Source organism: Anguilla rostrata, chromosome 2 (assembly GCF_018555375.3).
Source record: "Anguilla rostrata isolate EN2019 chromosome 2, ASM1855537v3, whole genome shotgun sequence".
NCBI lineage: Eukaryota > Metazoa > Chordata > Actinopteri > Anguilliformes > Anguillidae > Anguilla > Anguilla rostrata.
Genome location: NC_057934.1, coordinates 8,995,256 through 9,008,991, shown reverse-complemented (window position 1 = coordinate 9,008,991; position 13,736 = coordinate 8,995,256). Strand labels below are relative to the sequence as shown.

The 13,736-nt window shown below is 39.5% G+C and overlaps 2 protein-coding genes and 1 long non-coding RNA gene across 3 annotated transcripts; 2 read left to right on the top strand and 1 right to left on the bottom strand.

Annotated features, from left to right (window-relative positions):
- Positions 1–1,605: 1,605 nt before the first annotated feature.
- Positions 1,606–4,745, bottom strand: LOC135245215 (uncharacterized). Its single transcript, XR_010327179.1, has 3 exons — positions 4,595–4,745; positions 3,663–3,941; positions 1,606–2,962 (listed from the first exon to the last, which is right to left on the bottom strand). It is a non-coding gene; the product is annotated as an uncharacterized LOC135245215 (long non-coding RNA).
- LOC135245187 (myelin and lymphocyte protein-like) lies at positions 2,718–6,295 on the top strand. Its single transcript, XM_064318110.1, has 4 exons — positions 2,718–2,847; positions 3,732–3,899; positions 4,740–4,868; positions 5,900–6,295. Exons 1-4 carry the CDS (start codon positions 2,764–2,766, stop codon positions 5,972–5,974), a joined length of 456 nt encoding a protein of 151 aa, XP_064174180.1. The 5' UTR covers positions 2,718–2,763; the 3' UTR covers positions 5,975–6,295.
- An 824-nt stretch (positions 6,296–7,119) lies between these two features.
- Positions 7,120–12,251, top strand: malb (mal, T cell differentiation protein b). Its single transcript, XM_064318100.1, has 4 exons — positions 7,120–7,368; positions 10,528–10,695; positions 10,958–11,095; positions 11,742–12,251. Exons 1-4 carry the CDS (start codon positions 7,276–7,278, stop codon positions 11,814–11,816), a joined length of 474 nt encoding a protein of 157 aa, XP_064174170.1. The 5' UTR covers positions 7,120–7,275; the 3' UTR covers positions 11,817–12,251.
- The last annotated feature ends 1,485 nt before the right edge of the window (positions 12,252–13,736 follow it).

Here is a 13,736-nt window from a genome sequence, read left to right as displayed (position 1 = left end):
TTTGTAACAAATGAAAAATAGTTACACCTCGTATTCGCCCCCCCCCCCTCCCCCCGGGCCCGCGACAAAATGTTCCCCCCACCTATCTGTGGCCCTGTTCAGATCTGAGTACTTTATTTAGTCTTCAAATTGCTCCAATGCTCAAGGAACATTACATTTAGTTCTAGCAAAGTTTTCTCTTCATCTACACCTTCACGATCAATCATTGTTAACAACATCTTCAACAACACTGTCTTCATCTCATCACTGTCATCAGTGGCAACCTTATGAGCAGTACACAGATACAGTCTAAAACCTTCAAGTCATGTTTGAGAATAATGTTCATAATTTGAAAAACGCATCTAACTGTAAAAGCTGAAAATGTGAAAATGTGAATGTACTTGCATGGCTACTTTCCCAAGCCTACAGCGGGCCGTGGACATGGTTGTTGGATGAGATGAGGATCGGCTGGCTAATTAGTTGATCTGCCCTCTCGCTAGTGGGCCGATTTAGAGCTGGTGTACAGTACATAATGCTAGCATGCTAACGCTTGTTGCCAATGCTGTCCTGATACGTACTGTGTGTGCTTTCTGGGTGAGAGGCAAACCGACCGTTTTCACTAAGTCTGAACATTTGAACAAGGGTTTGTCCTCCAGAAGCTGTACTGTTCACAGGTGGAGACAATGTTGTTCTGTTGAAGGAAGTGTTGCTCCCGCACCGGTCTCTCTGTCAACAAGCACAGTTTACCCAGTTAAACAGTTTTACAGGTGGACCTGATCCACAAGGGAGATGATGAAGACCACAGCTAAGCACTGCCATTACAAAGGACACTTAACATTCCAGCAAAACACTGCCTCCTCGTAGGGTGGCTTCTGCAACGGAAATATAAAACATTCAAATATACACTCAAACAAATATATTACCAATGTAGCGCAGCACTTGACAATATACTGGAAAATATATCAATATATATTGCTGTTTTAGATATATAACAGGCTGTGAAATATGTAACATGTTGCAAAATATGTTGAAAAACCTGACATATTTACGATATATTACAGTACAATCCATTTCTACAATAGCTTAGCCTGGGCAGCCTTTCATACAAGAGACCAGCCCATCCTGGTCAAATCCATTTCGAGAATTGCATTTCTGAGAAGGCTATGGAAGACAGTACGGTACACAATGGGGTAAAAGAACAATGGGGTTCACACACACTAAAATACAGAGCACACCTCCCATTAGCACAGACTTGCATAATGTTGCTCAGTGAGCGCTTCTGAATTAGCCTCTGGGTAATTCCAGAAACTGAAGCCACAGATTCAAAAACAGTCCATGCAAGCCTCTCTGCAGCTATGAATCTCCATGACACCTGGATGAGATTACTTGTTTATAAGATGGCTGCCACGGATCGATTGTTAGGGAGAGTGTGTGAGTACCACCATTTGATCTCTCAACATTCTTCCCTTTCACATTGAACCACCACCCTCACGGTCAGCAGGAGAGTTGCCTACTCCTGTGGATATAAAATATACTACAATATATTCTAAATAAAATATATTATAAAGACCAGAACATATGTATCACACTTCATCAAATATGGGCAAACATCAAAAAAAATTCTGCTTCCAAATATGACAGTATATTTTCAAAAATTACAATACTGTAAGATATATTTATCATTGTATTTTCCCAAAAGTCCATATATTTACAATATTCAGCAGTATGTTCCATATCTGCAAGGGTATTTGAAGGGGTCGGGTGCAATTTTCTTTATTTGTTGGCTATGAAAACAAAGATACCTGTATAGTAGAGTGAAGGTTCAGACAATGGCTTCTGTTTATGGCCTTGGATACCTCACCCTAGCAACCGTTTGAGCTCAACTGCCTGTCTTTGCCGCACTCAGTATGGGTAGAGGACACAATCGATACTGACATTTCAATTACAGAGAAGGATGACGGATGACAATGCTGTTACCTATCTCTATAGGCACCGTAACCGTCTGTTTTGTTTTACAGTAACCAAAATGGAGATGGATGCACAGTCATCGTAAGACTGTGCAAATGATTCTTACACAAAAGTGTCAGAAAGTGACACTTCATGTGAGTGCACCTTCACAAGGCTTGTGCACCACGAACGTGATAATGTTTATTAAATTTTTGCCAATAAACACGTTTCTCAAATTGTCTCTCAGAGTCAAGTTGTGAAAAATAGAACGCTGCTTTAAAAAGCTCGGGCCTTGCAAAATATCCTTTGATTTGAAAGTATCTTAGGTCATCTAAACTGTTACTGAACTCATATTACATATTGCTGTTTCTGAACTCAAGTTTTACTGAAGAATAATGGATGTTGATCAACAGGTTGAGGATGAGAGGATGTGCAAGAACACTTGTCTTGCCACCATAACTTTGTGAAAGGTTTTCCTGTTTTCAAGCCTACTGCGCCATTAGGTGTTTGACAACGACATGCTTGCTGTACAACAGTAACCCCCTCCTTCTGTGTTGGCCTTTTGTGTTTCAATGCAAACTGTCAAACAAACATGTTATTTAGCACCATGGAGATCTGCAAAACCACTCCTGTTGGCCTGCTAGGATATTCCACTGATTCTAGGTTGTGGAGGCCCAGAATCTTCTAAATTAATTTGAATAGAATGATAGAGAGGGGGGTAAGGGGAGGGAGGAGCAGGCCACAGGAGAGGTCAGGGCACGTCCTCAAAAGGCTAGGACATTGGTGACCAGGTTCATTTCTGTGTTTTCTTGCGACGGCACACACTCGTTTGGGACTATGGCCACGACGTCGAGCGGCTCACTCCCCAGCGGCTGCGGGGTTTTCACTACTGTTCCCGACGTCTTCTTCATTCCGGAGTTTGTGAGTACATCAGCCGCGGGATTTCAGAGCAGCACAGGAACTGGCTGGTTCTGCATTCTGCCTCCTTTCCTGCTTGAACGAGAGGATCCGCAAACTCTTATGGACATGGAATAAACTGAAAATAGAATGAAATTAAATATATAATAAAAATATGGCAACACCTATAAATATATGGATATACATTCACATTATTGGCATTTTAATATATTGTAAAAAAAAAAAAACTTTAAGACATAAAATAATAAAAATATGATTTTAAGGATTTTAAGGAGAGATATAAAATAGGAAAAAAGGAATATATTATGATATGAAAACCAATGGCTTCAGGCAGCTACCATGGTGGGTGAATATTTATGAGAGTGTTATTACATTACTTTGCAAGACATTACTGCCACTAATGTAAAGCATTAATATTTCCCGGAGAGATCTACAATGCAAACACAAGTGCGAAGATCAATGATCAAAGTGGGGCAATTCCCTAGAGGGGGAAAGTATTCTATAGTCCAGAGAGAGACAACAAGTACAAGAAGAGCAAATTTGATAACTTTTCAACTAGCTTATTGGACATTTAATGAAGTTATTCAAGTTACACACAAGTGTGCAATAACATGTTATGCTATGCTATGCTATGTTTGCTATGTTATGCTATGTTGTTATGCTATGTTATGTTATGTTATGTTATGATATGATACACTATGCTATGTTATGGTATGTTATGCTATGTCATGTCATGTCATGTCATGTCATGCCATATCATGTCATGCCATGTCATGTCATGTCATGTTATGTTATGTTGTGCAGCTGAGGTCAGTAACCTGTGTTCTGACAAACTTCCACTGCTCAGCTAAGTGCTTCTTCACAGTTCCTTCTTCTCTATGCCACAGGTCTTTGGGGGTCTGGTGTGGATTCTGGTTGCCTCTACGAGGGTGCTCATGGATAACCCCCAAGGCTGGGTGATGTTTGTGTCCGTCTTCTGTTTCTTCTTCACCACTTTGTTGTTCCTCCTCTACGTCAGCGGAGTCAACCAGAAGAGCAGTGTGTGGCTAACGCTGGTACGCTTTCCTTTCATTTAAAATCTCAGTGTTCTTCAAAAGCTGTAGAACAATAAATGTATTAAAAATCTATGAAAACATATTTCAATATATGCTTATTTTCTAAAACGGTAACAGCAAATTACTATCCCTATATATTTTGCACTGCATTAATCTGCAGTACATCTCTGCATAATATTCACACTAACAATCATCAGTATCATCATTACTACAGTGTACTAACATAGCTGGCAATATTTTATAAAGTCATTTTGGTTAAGTGGTTGTTTGATGGTGCAGTAGAACAGGCCAACACAGAGACTCTCAGTCATCAGGCCATAAGACACATCACAGGAGTTTTTGCATTATTTGGCACCAGGTTCTGCTGCACTTTTCAGCACTATGAAGTCTGACCCACCTTCTCTTAACAGCCCACAGTAGCTGTTTTTTTTTTTTTTTTTTGCTGAACCCCGGTCTTTCGGTCATTTTTGCATATTTAAGGTGTGGTGCAGATTGATTTTACCAGTCATTATTATGACACAGCCTGGATTGGCTTTATTATATTTTTTTTTGGACCAAAAATGTTTTGGATGAAATGACTCTTCTAAGCCTCAAGAGGTAAATATTTAATTTATAGAAGTAAGAAAAAGGAGAATAATAATTACACCTGCTATATGTTGATGCAAAAAAAAAAAAAAAAATTATTGAAGACCTACCTGAGAAGCTGATATAGAAATGTCTGTTTGTGGCATCTTTTCCCAGTTGGCATTCTTCTTCCGTGAGTCACTGTGATTACGCAAACACTGCGCCTTAATTGAATGGTTAGTTTGCAGGAATTCACACCGGTTTCTGTTCATTCAGGATGTGGCCTATCACGCCCTGGCTGCCTTCTTCTACCTCAGCGCCTCTGTGGCTCTCGCTAATGTAACCATCAGATTACAGAACGATTCTGTCAACTTTAAGTCCTACCAGGAAGACATTGCTGCCGTGGTTTGTATACTATTAATCTTCTCCCACGATGCAAAGGAGTTTTTGTCATTGATCGGTGGCGTAAACATGACATCACACAGCCTGCTGCAGACCTGTCTTAAGAAGCCACTGTAAATGACTACACAGATTTATAATTATATATATATATATATATATATATATATATATATGTGTGTGTGTGTGTGTGTGTGTGTGTGTGTGTGTGTGTGTGTATACATCCTTAAGCTTCATGAATTGTTAAAAGCAGAGATCATCCAAGGAGATTTTATATTCTCTTCATTCACGATGTCAATCTCTCAAATGAGGTGGCAGTTTAATGTATTTTTGTGAAACATGGTTGAAAATAATAAATACATAAATAGACTGGCTGGTCCTCCAGGAGCAGAGTTACGCAGCCCTGCTTTACCAGAGCACACTTGCTGTGTGCAGCCCATGTAAGGGTAGGGCATGTTCTCAGTCCTGTGAATCAGGGAAGTGAATCTGCTTTGCTCTGGGGTTCATTTACATCTTATGCTCTCAGAAAAAAGGGTATACACTTGTCACCCGAACGGTACATTAAATTGTACCCCTCGTGAGCAATACATTATTTGTTTGTACCTTTTTGCTTGTTATAATGGCATTTATTAGTACCCACATAGAACATTATTGCACTTTAAGGGTACATTTAGGAAATCTGAGGTGTCGCTGTTCATGTAATTAATGGGTATTTTATTTTATTCTGAAGCATGTATGTGTCATTTGTGTGACTGCAGTTCTACACATTTTCTCTGCCGCTTAAACCACTGCCCTGTCTTCAGAGTGGCTGCATTTGTGTCACGTGTTTCTTACATACACTTTTATTGTACCGCATTGGTTTTTTGCATTACAGTACGTGCTGTGAATTTTCATTCATATAAGCATGCGTTTATTTCATAGATTACATAGGTAGGCGTTTACGTATACATGCTCATACACGAAAACATATTGAACTGAAAAGACCTAAATTAATAATAATAAAAAAGTTTTAAAAACTCACTGTCGTTCTCTTTCAGGTCATGTCATATGTCGCGACGCTGTTCTACGCCCTACATGCTGTGTTCTCTGCCAAACGATGGAAGTCTTCCTGAAACGCGCCGAAGGACCGGACACTCGACTCAGGATTTGCCTACTTTTGGACATTTTGGACTGCGAGTCCCCCGTACGCATGTCTCTTTCGTGATTTTGCACCAACCAGCTGACTGCTTATTTGCTCTGTTAATTGCTCTGTGATCTTAAAATACTGTTAAATAATATCTTTTCAATGTCAACATTGTGATCTTAAATACTGTTTTCTACTTTACTGTATGTATATTTCGGGAGAGACATTCAAACACTGGTTTTTAATATGATATATGTAATTCATAATAGGCTGATGATGAGTAAAAATGAGAAATGAACCTGTGATGGCACATTTGCAGTTACATGCATTATTTTGGTTGTAAACATTTTGTGTCATTTTTAAATTATATATATTTAATATTCATGGGCTTACTCTACAGCAATGGTCCCCAAACATGGTCCTGGTTTTAGTTCCTACAGTTTCAATCCCAGATTTTTAACAAGTGGCAAATTCTTCTTCTTCTTCTTCTTCTTCTTCTTCTTCATAATAATAATAATAATAATAATAATCATCATCATCATCATTGTTAGGCCCTACTGCTATTATGTAATAGTTTACAATATAGCGCACTATGCACAATGTAAACATGGGAATTTTATTATTCATGATATGCATAGCTGCTTCTCACATAATGTGGCTGGTAAACAATCCTTATACACATGAAAAGCACCTAATTAAGAAAAAAATTAACAGCGTGTTAAAATTCTGATATTGCAGTTGTGGTCGGAATTTAAAACAAACAAACAAAACACAGGAGGGCCCCGGAACCGAGTTTGGGAATCGCTGCCCTACAGTATCGTAACAAGAACTACAAATGTTCACACCTGTTCGCAGATTGAGGTAGGCTAAAACGGGGGGAGGGGTTCCAAAAACCTCGAATTCATTTATTGACCAATTAATTTGAAGCATATTAATATATCATCATTTTATTTCGCTGTACCTTAGATTCTGAGACGTGTTGCGGATGAGACTACCTAGGATGGATTACTTTTAGCTATTGGTGCTTGTCAAAAATTCATAGGCGCGATAGGTTACCACGAGTTGTGACAAACAGCCACTTGACCGAGGACACCAAATGCGGAATTCCAGACAGCCTGTCGTGAGAAAAATAATCGCGCAAGTTGACTTTTATTTTTTAGGGTGTGTCTTTGGGGGAACGTATCGGAATGAGAAACTGGTTTTTCAGGTGTAGGCTAGGCCTACGTCTCTCTTCAAAAGGAGCACCTGCATCTCCGTTAGTTCATTTGAGGCGTAGAACGTAAAGCAGCCATGGCAGCGAATACAGCGCAGCCTATGGGGAATTTGCCAAGTGGCATGGGGATATGTTCAAGTCTTCCAGACATCTTCTACATCCCTGAACTAGTAAGTTTATGACTGACCTTCATAATGTCTCGTAGCTTTGGGTTTTTGTGTATTAAAATGAATTTGAACACGAAATGCTTAAATCGGTCATGCATGCCCCGAGTTGAAAAACTGGTTCATTCGTCACAGTGGACGTGTTAAATAAAAAGTGTTTATGTATTGCATAAATGTGTTTTTTTTTTCATGTTCTTGCAAACGTGTTCAATTTCCCTTAAAATCGGCGCGTGAGCGGATAATGTGATGCTGTTTATCGGTTTGATCGGAAGCTCATAAAGTTTATGTCGTTACTAGGTCATTCTTTTCAAATGCGTGAAATGTTAAGTGGCACTGCTACGTTTCCACTCAAGGGACACCATTCCAGTTTTCGTGTTTTTTGCACAGTGTTGTGGAAAGGAGCATTGGCAAGGTTGTGCATAAACGGAAACGGGACATTTCGCACGAAACTTGTACTAAAGCATTCTCAGGTGCGCGTGCTTAATTAAATTGGTCCCTGATGGCGACATGAAGCGCACAACTGAAATAAACAACCGTCTTTGTGCGTGTAAAGTAACATTTTTAAAGTTAGTTAAATTCCTATTTATTTATTACTATTATTATTACAAGCCTATTCGTTTTAATTTTTATTTTTTAATCTGGAACAGATTAAACCTTTTCTTTTTCATTTTAACGTTGATCCAAGTTACTATTTTTTTGCATGACTGAAACGTGTTACCGTCACATTCATATCTGTTTCTGTATCATGTAAATAAAAAAATAAAAAAACGTTAAGCTCGGATCCCTTAAAGTCAATTGGCTGTGCCCCGGCTATTTCAAAATGTTTGAGTATAAAGAAAAGAAACGATGTACGATTGTCCGGTTAGTCTTCCTTAATTGCTTGGGCATGTTGGTAGGAAGAGGTGTAGTTTCTTCCTCCCCAAACGTATTGAGAATTAATTGACAAGTTTGGTGGTATAATTTTTTCCTTGGTTCTTGTGAAGATTGCATGTCGTCTTATGGAGAACACGGTGTTGGAGTATCATAGCTCTGTAAGGGAATGGGAAAGGAGAGAAATAGAAAAGCTAAATCTGGGGTGGGGCACCACTGCGTACCTGGGAGCCAGGTACTTTGCTGTGCTACTGTACAAAATTAGTCTAGCTGTTTGCATGGGTAAAATGCTAGACCTCCTGAGATGTGTATTAGGGCGTCATCTGAACAGTATACACATTATTCTTATAGATAGACTTCTAGATTAGGGATATTTCACTTCTACCCAATAAATAAGTGTAAAGTCAAAATCCTGATTAGAAACCATTCGAATGTTCTTAAAAATGTTTTACTCTTTATAGTGTTTATCATAGCATTTTATCCAGGAATCATTTGAAATAGTTTCATGTTTGACTTATTCTTCTCTGCCAGTTGACATTAAGCTCCATATTAATAAATCATCTGAGTTTTGGAGTGCTGATGTAGGATCAGTTTTGCTCTAGCTCATAATACAGAAGGTTATGATGTGGACAGGAAAAACCTGATCCTAGGGTGGCACTGCTACTCCGAGATGCTTCGTAAATTTTGGCCTGAAATGGAGCATTCTGCATTATCTTTATTGGCCTCAGTGGTGCATTTCTAACCTCCGCCCACAAAGTGTCACTACAGCCAGCTTTTCCGTTCCCTGCTTAACCATTTGCTCATTGATTGCAATTTCAGTTAGTTCCAAAATCTGTTGTTTTGTCAACCCTGAATATTACTAGTAATTCCGTAGTTCATTTGTCATATGCAATAATAGTAACAACAATGATAAAATTAAAATAATAAAAAACTTAACATGTTTTGCTACTAATATGCATTGTGAATTAATTTTCTTAAATCTGTTAAACAGTTAATATTGTTGTTCAAACACTGCTGCTGCTTGTTCACACCTTGATAGTTTTTGCATCACTGTGAAATGCCTCAAGATTTATTCTCTGACTGGATAACATGGTGTGAACATAACAGTTAACAAAACCAATAACAAATGCATCAACATGTATATCATTGTTTAATGCGACACTTTAGGTAAGCACCTTAAATTAAGAGCCTGTACAAAATAGCAAGAAATACAGATTCTCTAACAAAAGATGAAGTTTACCACATGCAATTTAAGCTGAAAAATGCTTTCATTTAGGATTACATGACATTATGGTCATGGTCAGACGCCATCTTTTTTGTGATGAAAAAGTGGTAGGCTCTCTGCTACATCTCTTTTTCAGTCACAAGTAACACCCCTCCCCAATATTTTCACCCATCTCATAAAACACCACTGAGGATGGCTGACTTGTTATCCTTCCAATGGGATGGTGCACAAAGTACATAAAACAGAAGTGGGAAGAATATTTGTGACAATTTTATTCTTATTTTGGTTGATTCCTCGGAATCATTATTAAAGTAGGATATTTTCGATGATGGAGAACTAGTCGCACCGCAGGACTTCTTATTTCACCACATATTCTAGTTCATTTTTGTCAGTGCTTCAATTGGCACCAGGAAATAAGCTTGTGCTGCTAAGTATTTTCACCGAAGAAGTACCAAACACGGTGAATAAAGGTGATTTATAAATTTGATATTCATCTCGAATGAAAGCTCAGAAGGATCTTGGTCATACAGAGTAGAGACACAGTACAGAGGTTGTGTTCCTGGTTCAGTACCGGTTCGGAGCTTTGCTTACAACTGAATTTCAGGAAATGGCTGTAATTAGCATGCTGTGGTCCTAAAACTGAGTGTCAGCTCACAAGCTTGGAACATTGCACCACATAATTAGCATCCTAAGGAAAGGTAGCTGCCAAGACAATGTTTCTTGAATTGGGATGGGGAGGAAGAGGGTTGTACAACCAGAATTTAAAAGAAGCCACACTTAACAATAACATTAAGGATGAGAACAGGCCATTCAGCCATATGCTTCCTTCTAAATTGTATCTAAATTGATCTATATCTAAATCGTACCTACTGCTCTGATTACCTATGGACTACTAGATGGGATCCAACACCTTATCAAGCCTAGTCTCAAAAAACCCCCCACGGCTTCTGCCTCTACTACTTGGCGTAGAATGGCGAAACGGTGGATTTGATGGAGGTGTGACATTTCAAATGGCGGTTGCGTAGCGCGCGCGTGTCACGTCACCCACGTCTCCCCCTCGTGCGTTTCAGATCTTCGGGGGGCTGACCTGGACCCTGGTGGCGTCGTCTCTGGTGGATCCCCGGAACCCTCTGGGCTGGGTGATGTTCGTGTCCATCTTCTGCTTCGTGATGACCTTCCTGTGGATGATCATCTTCGCGTGCGGGGGTCACCGGAACAGCAGCGGTTGGGCCGCAGCGGTAAGGGCCTTCGTGTGTAAGCGGTCAGATCATGTTTTTCTGTGGCGGTGGAATTGTGGAGGGGGGGGGAGGGGAGAGGTGGGAGGGGGTTCAAAATTTTCTAACTCAAGTCGTTACTTGAAGTTTATCTGGCTGGCCACGCAATGTGTGTCTCACTCACTCACTCACACTCACACTAACTCACACACTCACTCACACACGTGTTTCATGCTTCTGAAATGTAAATATTGTTTTTGCACTCTCTCTCTCTCTCTTTCCACAGGACTTTGCGTATCATGGGATCGCGGCGTTTTTTTACCTTAGTTCCTCCGTTGCCTTGGCATATGTGACCATTGGAAAGAGAGACAATTTACCGGGCGACGAGGCCCTCAGGATCTACAGAATCGACATTTCTGCTGTTGTAAGTACTTCAGATGCTTTGGAAGTCTTTGTTTATTTTATTTTTAAATTTGACAATTACAGTTCACTCGGAAATTTAACTTTAAAAACAAACCTCTGAATTATTCTTGCATCTGCATGTCGCCACCCACCCACTTGTCTTTGACTCCGCCCCCACCCCATGCATCATTCCTGCCCCGCCCCCTTTCCCTTCTAAGTATGTCTCTGGCGTATGTGCAATGTATCATCTGACGGACTTGGGCCATGTCCAAATCGGCGCACTTGCCTACTATTGAGTATACAAGTCATATACAACTTGTATACTCAATAGTAGAAAAAGTACACAGATTTGGGCACAGCCATAGGCTCCTGGAACCTCGTAAAGGGTAAGCACTCCACTGTTTAAAAACTGAGTCCAAAAAATCTCAACTATGAGGAATCCGAATCAGAAATGACATGACTTGGTTTAGCCTTATACGGAATATAACTGTAACCTAGGTGATTCCGGGCCTAGTTGCTCCGTTCTGTGGTTTCTCATTAGCAAGACTCATTAGCAATTCACAAACCTGTATCATTTAAGGTTGTATGCCAGAGATGCAAGCAGACGAGATGAATTCAGTTTTGTATGTATATTTATAAATGTATTTAACTTATTTAAACTCTTTCAGGTTTTCTCGTATCTGGCCACGCTGCTGTACTTCCTCCACACCGTTTTCTCTGCCTTGAGGTGGAAATCTTTCTAAAAAATTCTTTCCACATGGAGCTCGGTTTGCAAAATGACAGGACAGAATGACAGAGGACTGAGAATGACGTTTCGGAACTTTGACTGCCATGGCTTCTGTTCTGAGATGAAGGGAATAACTTTCATATTTCATATAGCAAAACCACCTTAGTAGTTTCCCTGCTCTAGATTTACCAGTATGAGGACAGGAAATAAGGCTACTCTCAATAAAAATAAGAAAACAAAGTGGAATTGTAGTATAATGATGGCTCATGTATAAATGTTTTTTTACAGATGTAAGAATGGTGGATATATAGAGCCGGTAATTTCTTTTTTAATAACCAATTTTTCCAAGAGTAATGACAAATTTCCATTTCACTGTATTACTTTTTGGTTAAACTCATGTGACTTAATTGAATAAAATAAATCATTGTGGCTATGCCATGTTATTTTCAAATTTTTTGGTTTTGTACAACTTTATTCTGTTATCAATTGGATATAATTTTGTATATTTTTTGAACTGCTGCACATAAATCTAAATTTTAATAAAGGGTAAACGTTGTAAAACCTGAATTTGACTAAGTTTCTAAACCTCAATCACTGTTTTTTGCAGGTGTTTTTCATTAGACTTTAGCAGTATCCATGAGTGTTCTAGTTGTGTTGACTGTAGAGAGCCCATGTCCAGCTGACATTGTGCCCTTTCACTGTGGACAGTCAGCCTGTTGTGGTCATTGTGAATGTAGGTGTTGAGAAAAAAAAAAAGATTGTTTTTGCAATTACAGATTAGAAGAACATGCCGTATATATGTAATTATCTGTGAAAAATGCCCACACTTTGTTGCTTCATACTGGTTTTTACCCAGATCGGCAAAGTAACAGAAAAATTCAGTGTTAAACTTCACAGTTGATTTATCAGTTCAGTATAGATTATATGTACTCTATTTGAGTTAGAAGTACTATGTGAGTTGATTTTTACTGTCAATATTTTGATGAGCATGTATATATTTTGTGCTGCCTGTTTACAGTCAAGGCAGATAGGTGACAACTTCGTGTGTCACATGCGAATTGGATTAGATTTCAAAATGCTGTGCATCTTTAATGGTCCAGGGTCGTGCAGCGTAGGCTACTGACCCAGGTAGAACGAGCCAAAGCTCCAATTCGCGTTACAACCGAGAGCCAGTGTCGCACGGCAAAAGTATTAAATGTGTTTGGCGCCCGAGGCCGTGGGCGGGGCCAGAGCCCATTTATTGTCTGGCACACTCCTCAGATCATTGACGCTTTTTGTATGGTGGATATTTCTCCGCCGACCTACTGTTCGTTAATAGAGAGGGACGGCAGCTGGATTTGGAACTCAGTCAAGGAATGTACATTCTGTGCAAGTTGCCTATCAGTTTAACATTTAATATTCCTGTGTAAAACTATAAAGATAGAAGTGGAATCCTACGTCATTGGCCAAGTATGTTTTTCATTCATACAAGGAATTTGACGTTATCAGAAACGCCGCACAATGTAGATAAAACGTCAAAACCGCCCTGCCAAAGACTGGTAATGTTTGCTTTTTGGCAGTAGACGTGCAAACTACAAATACAGGGCGGAAAAAATAAATACTTGGTTGTGAAATACAGGAGAGAGACTGTTTCAGAACTGAATCCTGAGCCCAGCGAACTGTAGCTTAGCCACGATCAATTATTTATACGTAAAGGTCGCTGGCGACAGAGCGGAACGACATTCTCTCAGGAGCAGGAGCGACTAAGCGACAGTGTTCTTTAACTACACGGAACAGGTGCACCTTCCAGGGCTCAAATTCTTGCTTACCCATTCCATATCTGGCCTTGTTCTTTCATTGGAGGAAAAAGGGCGAGAGAATAATCAGCAGTTTATCTTCAAATGGGGTTGCTAACTTTACAGATTAAAATATTTTAATATTTCAATATTTTTACTGT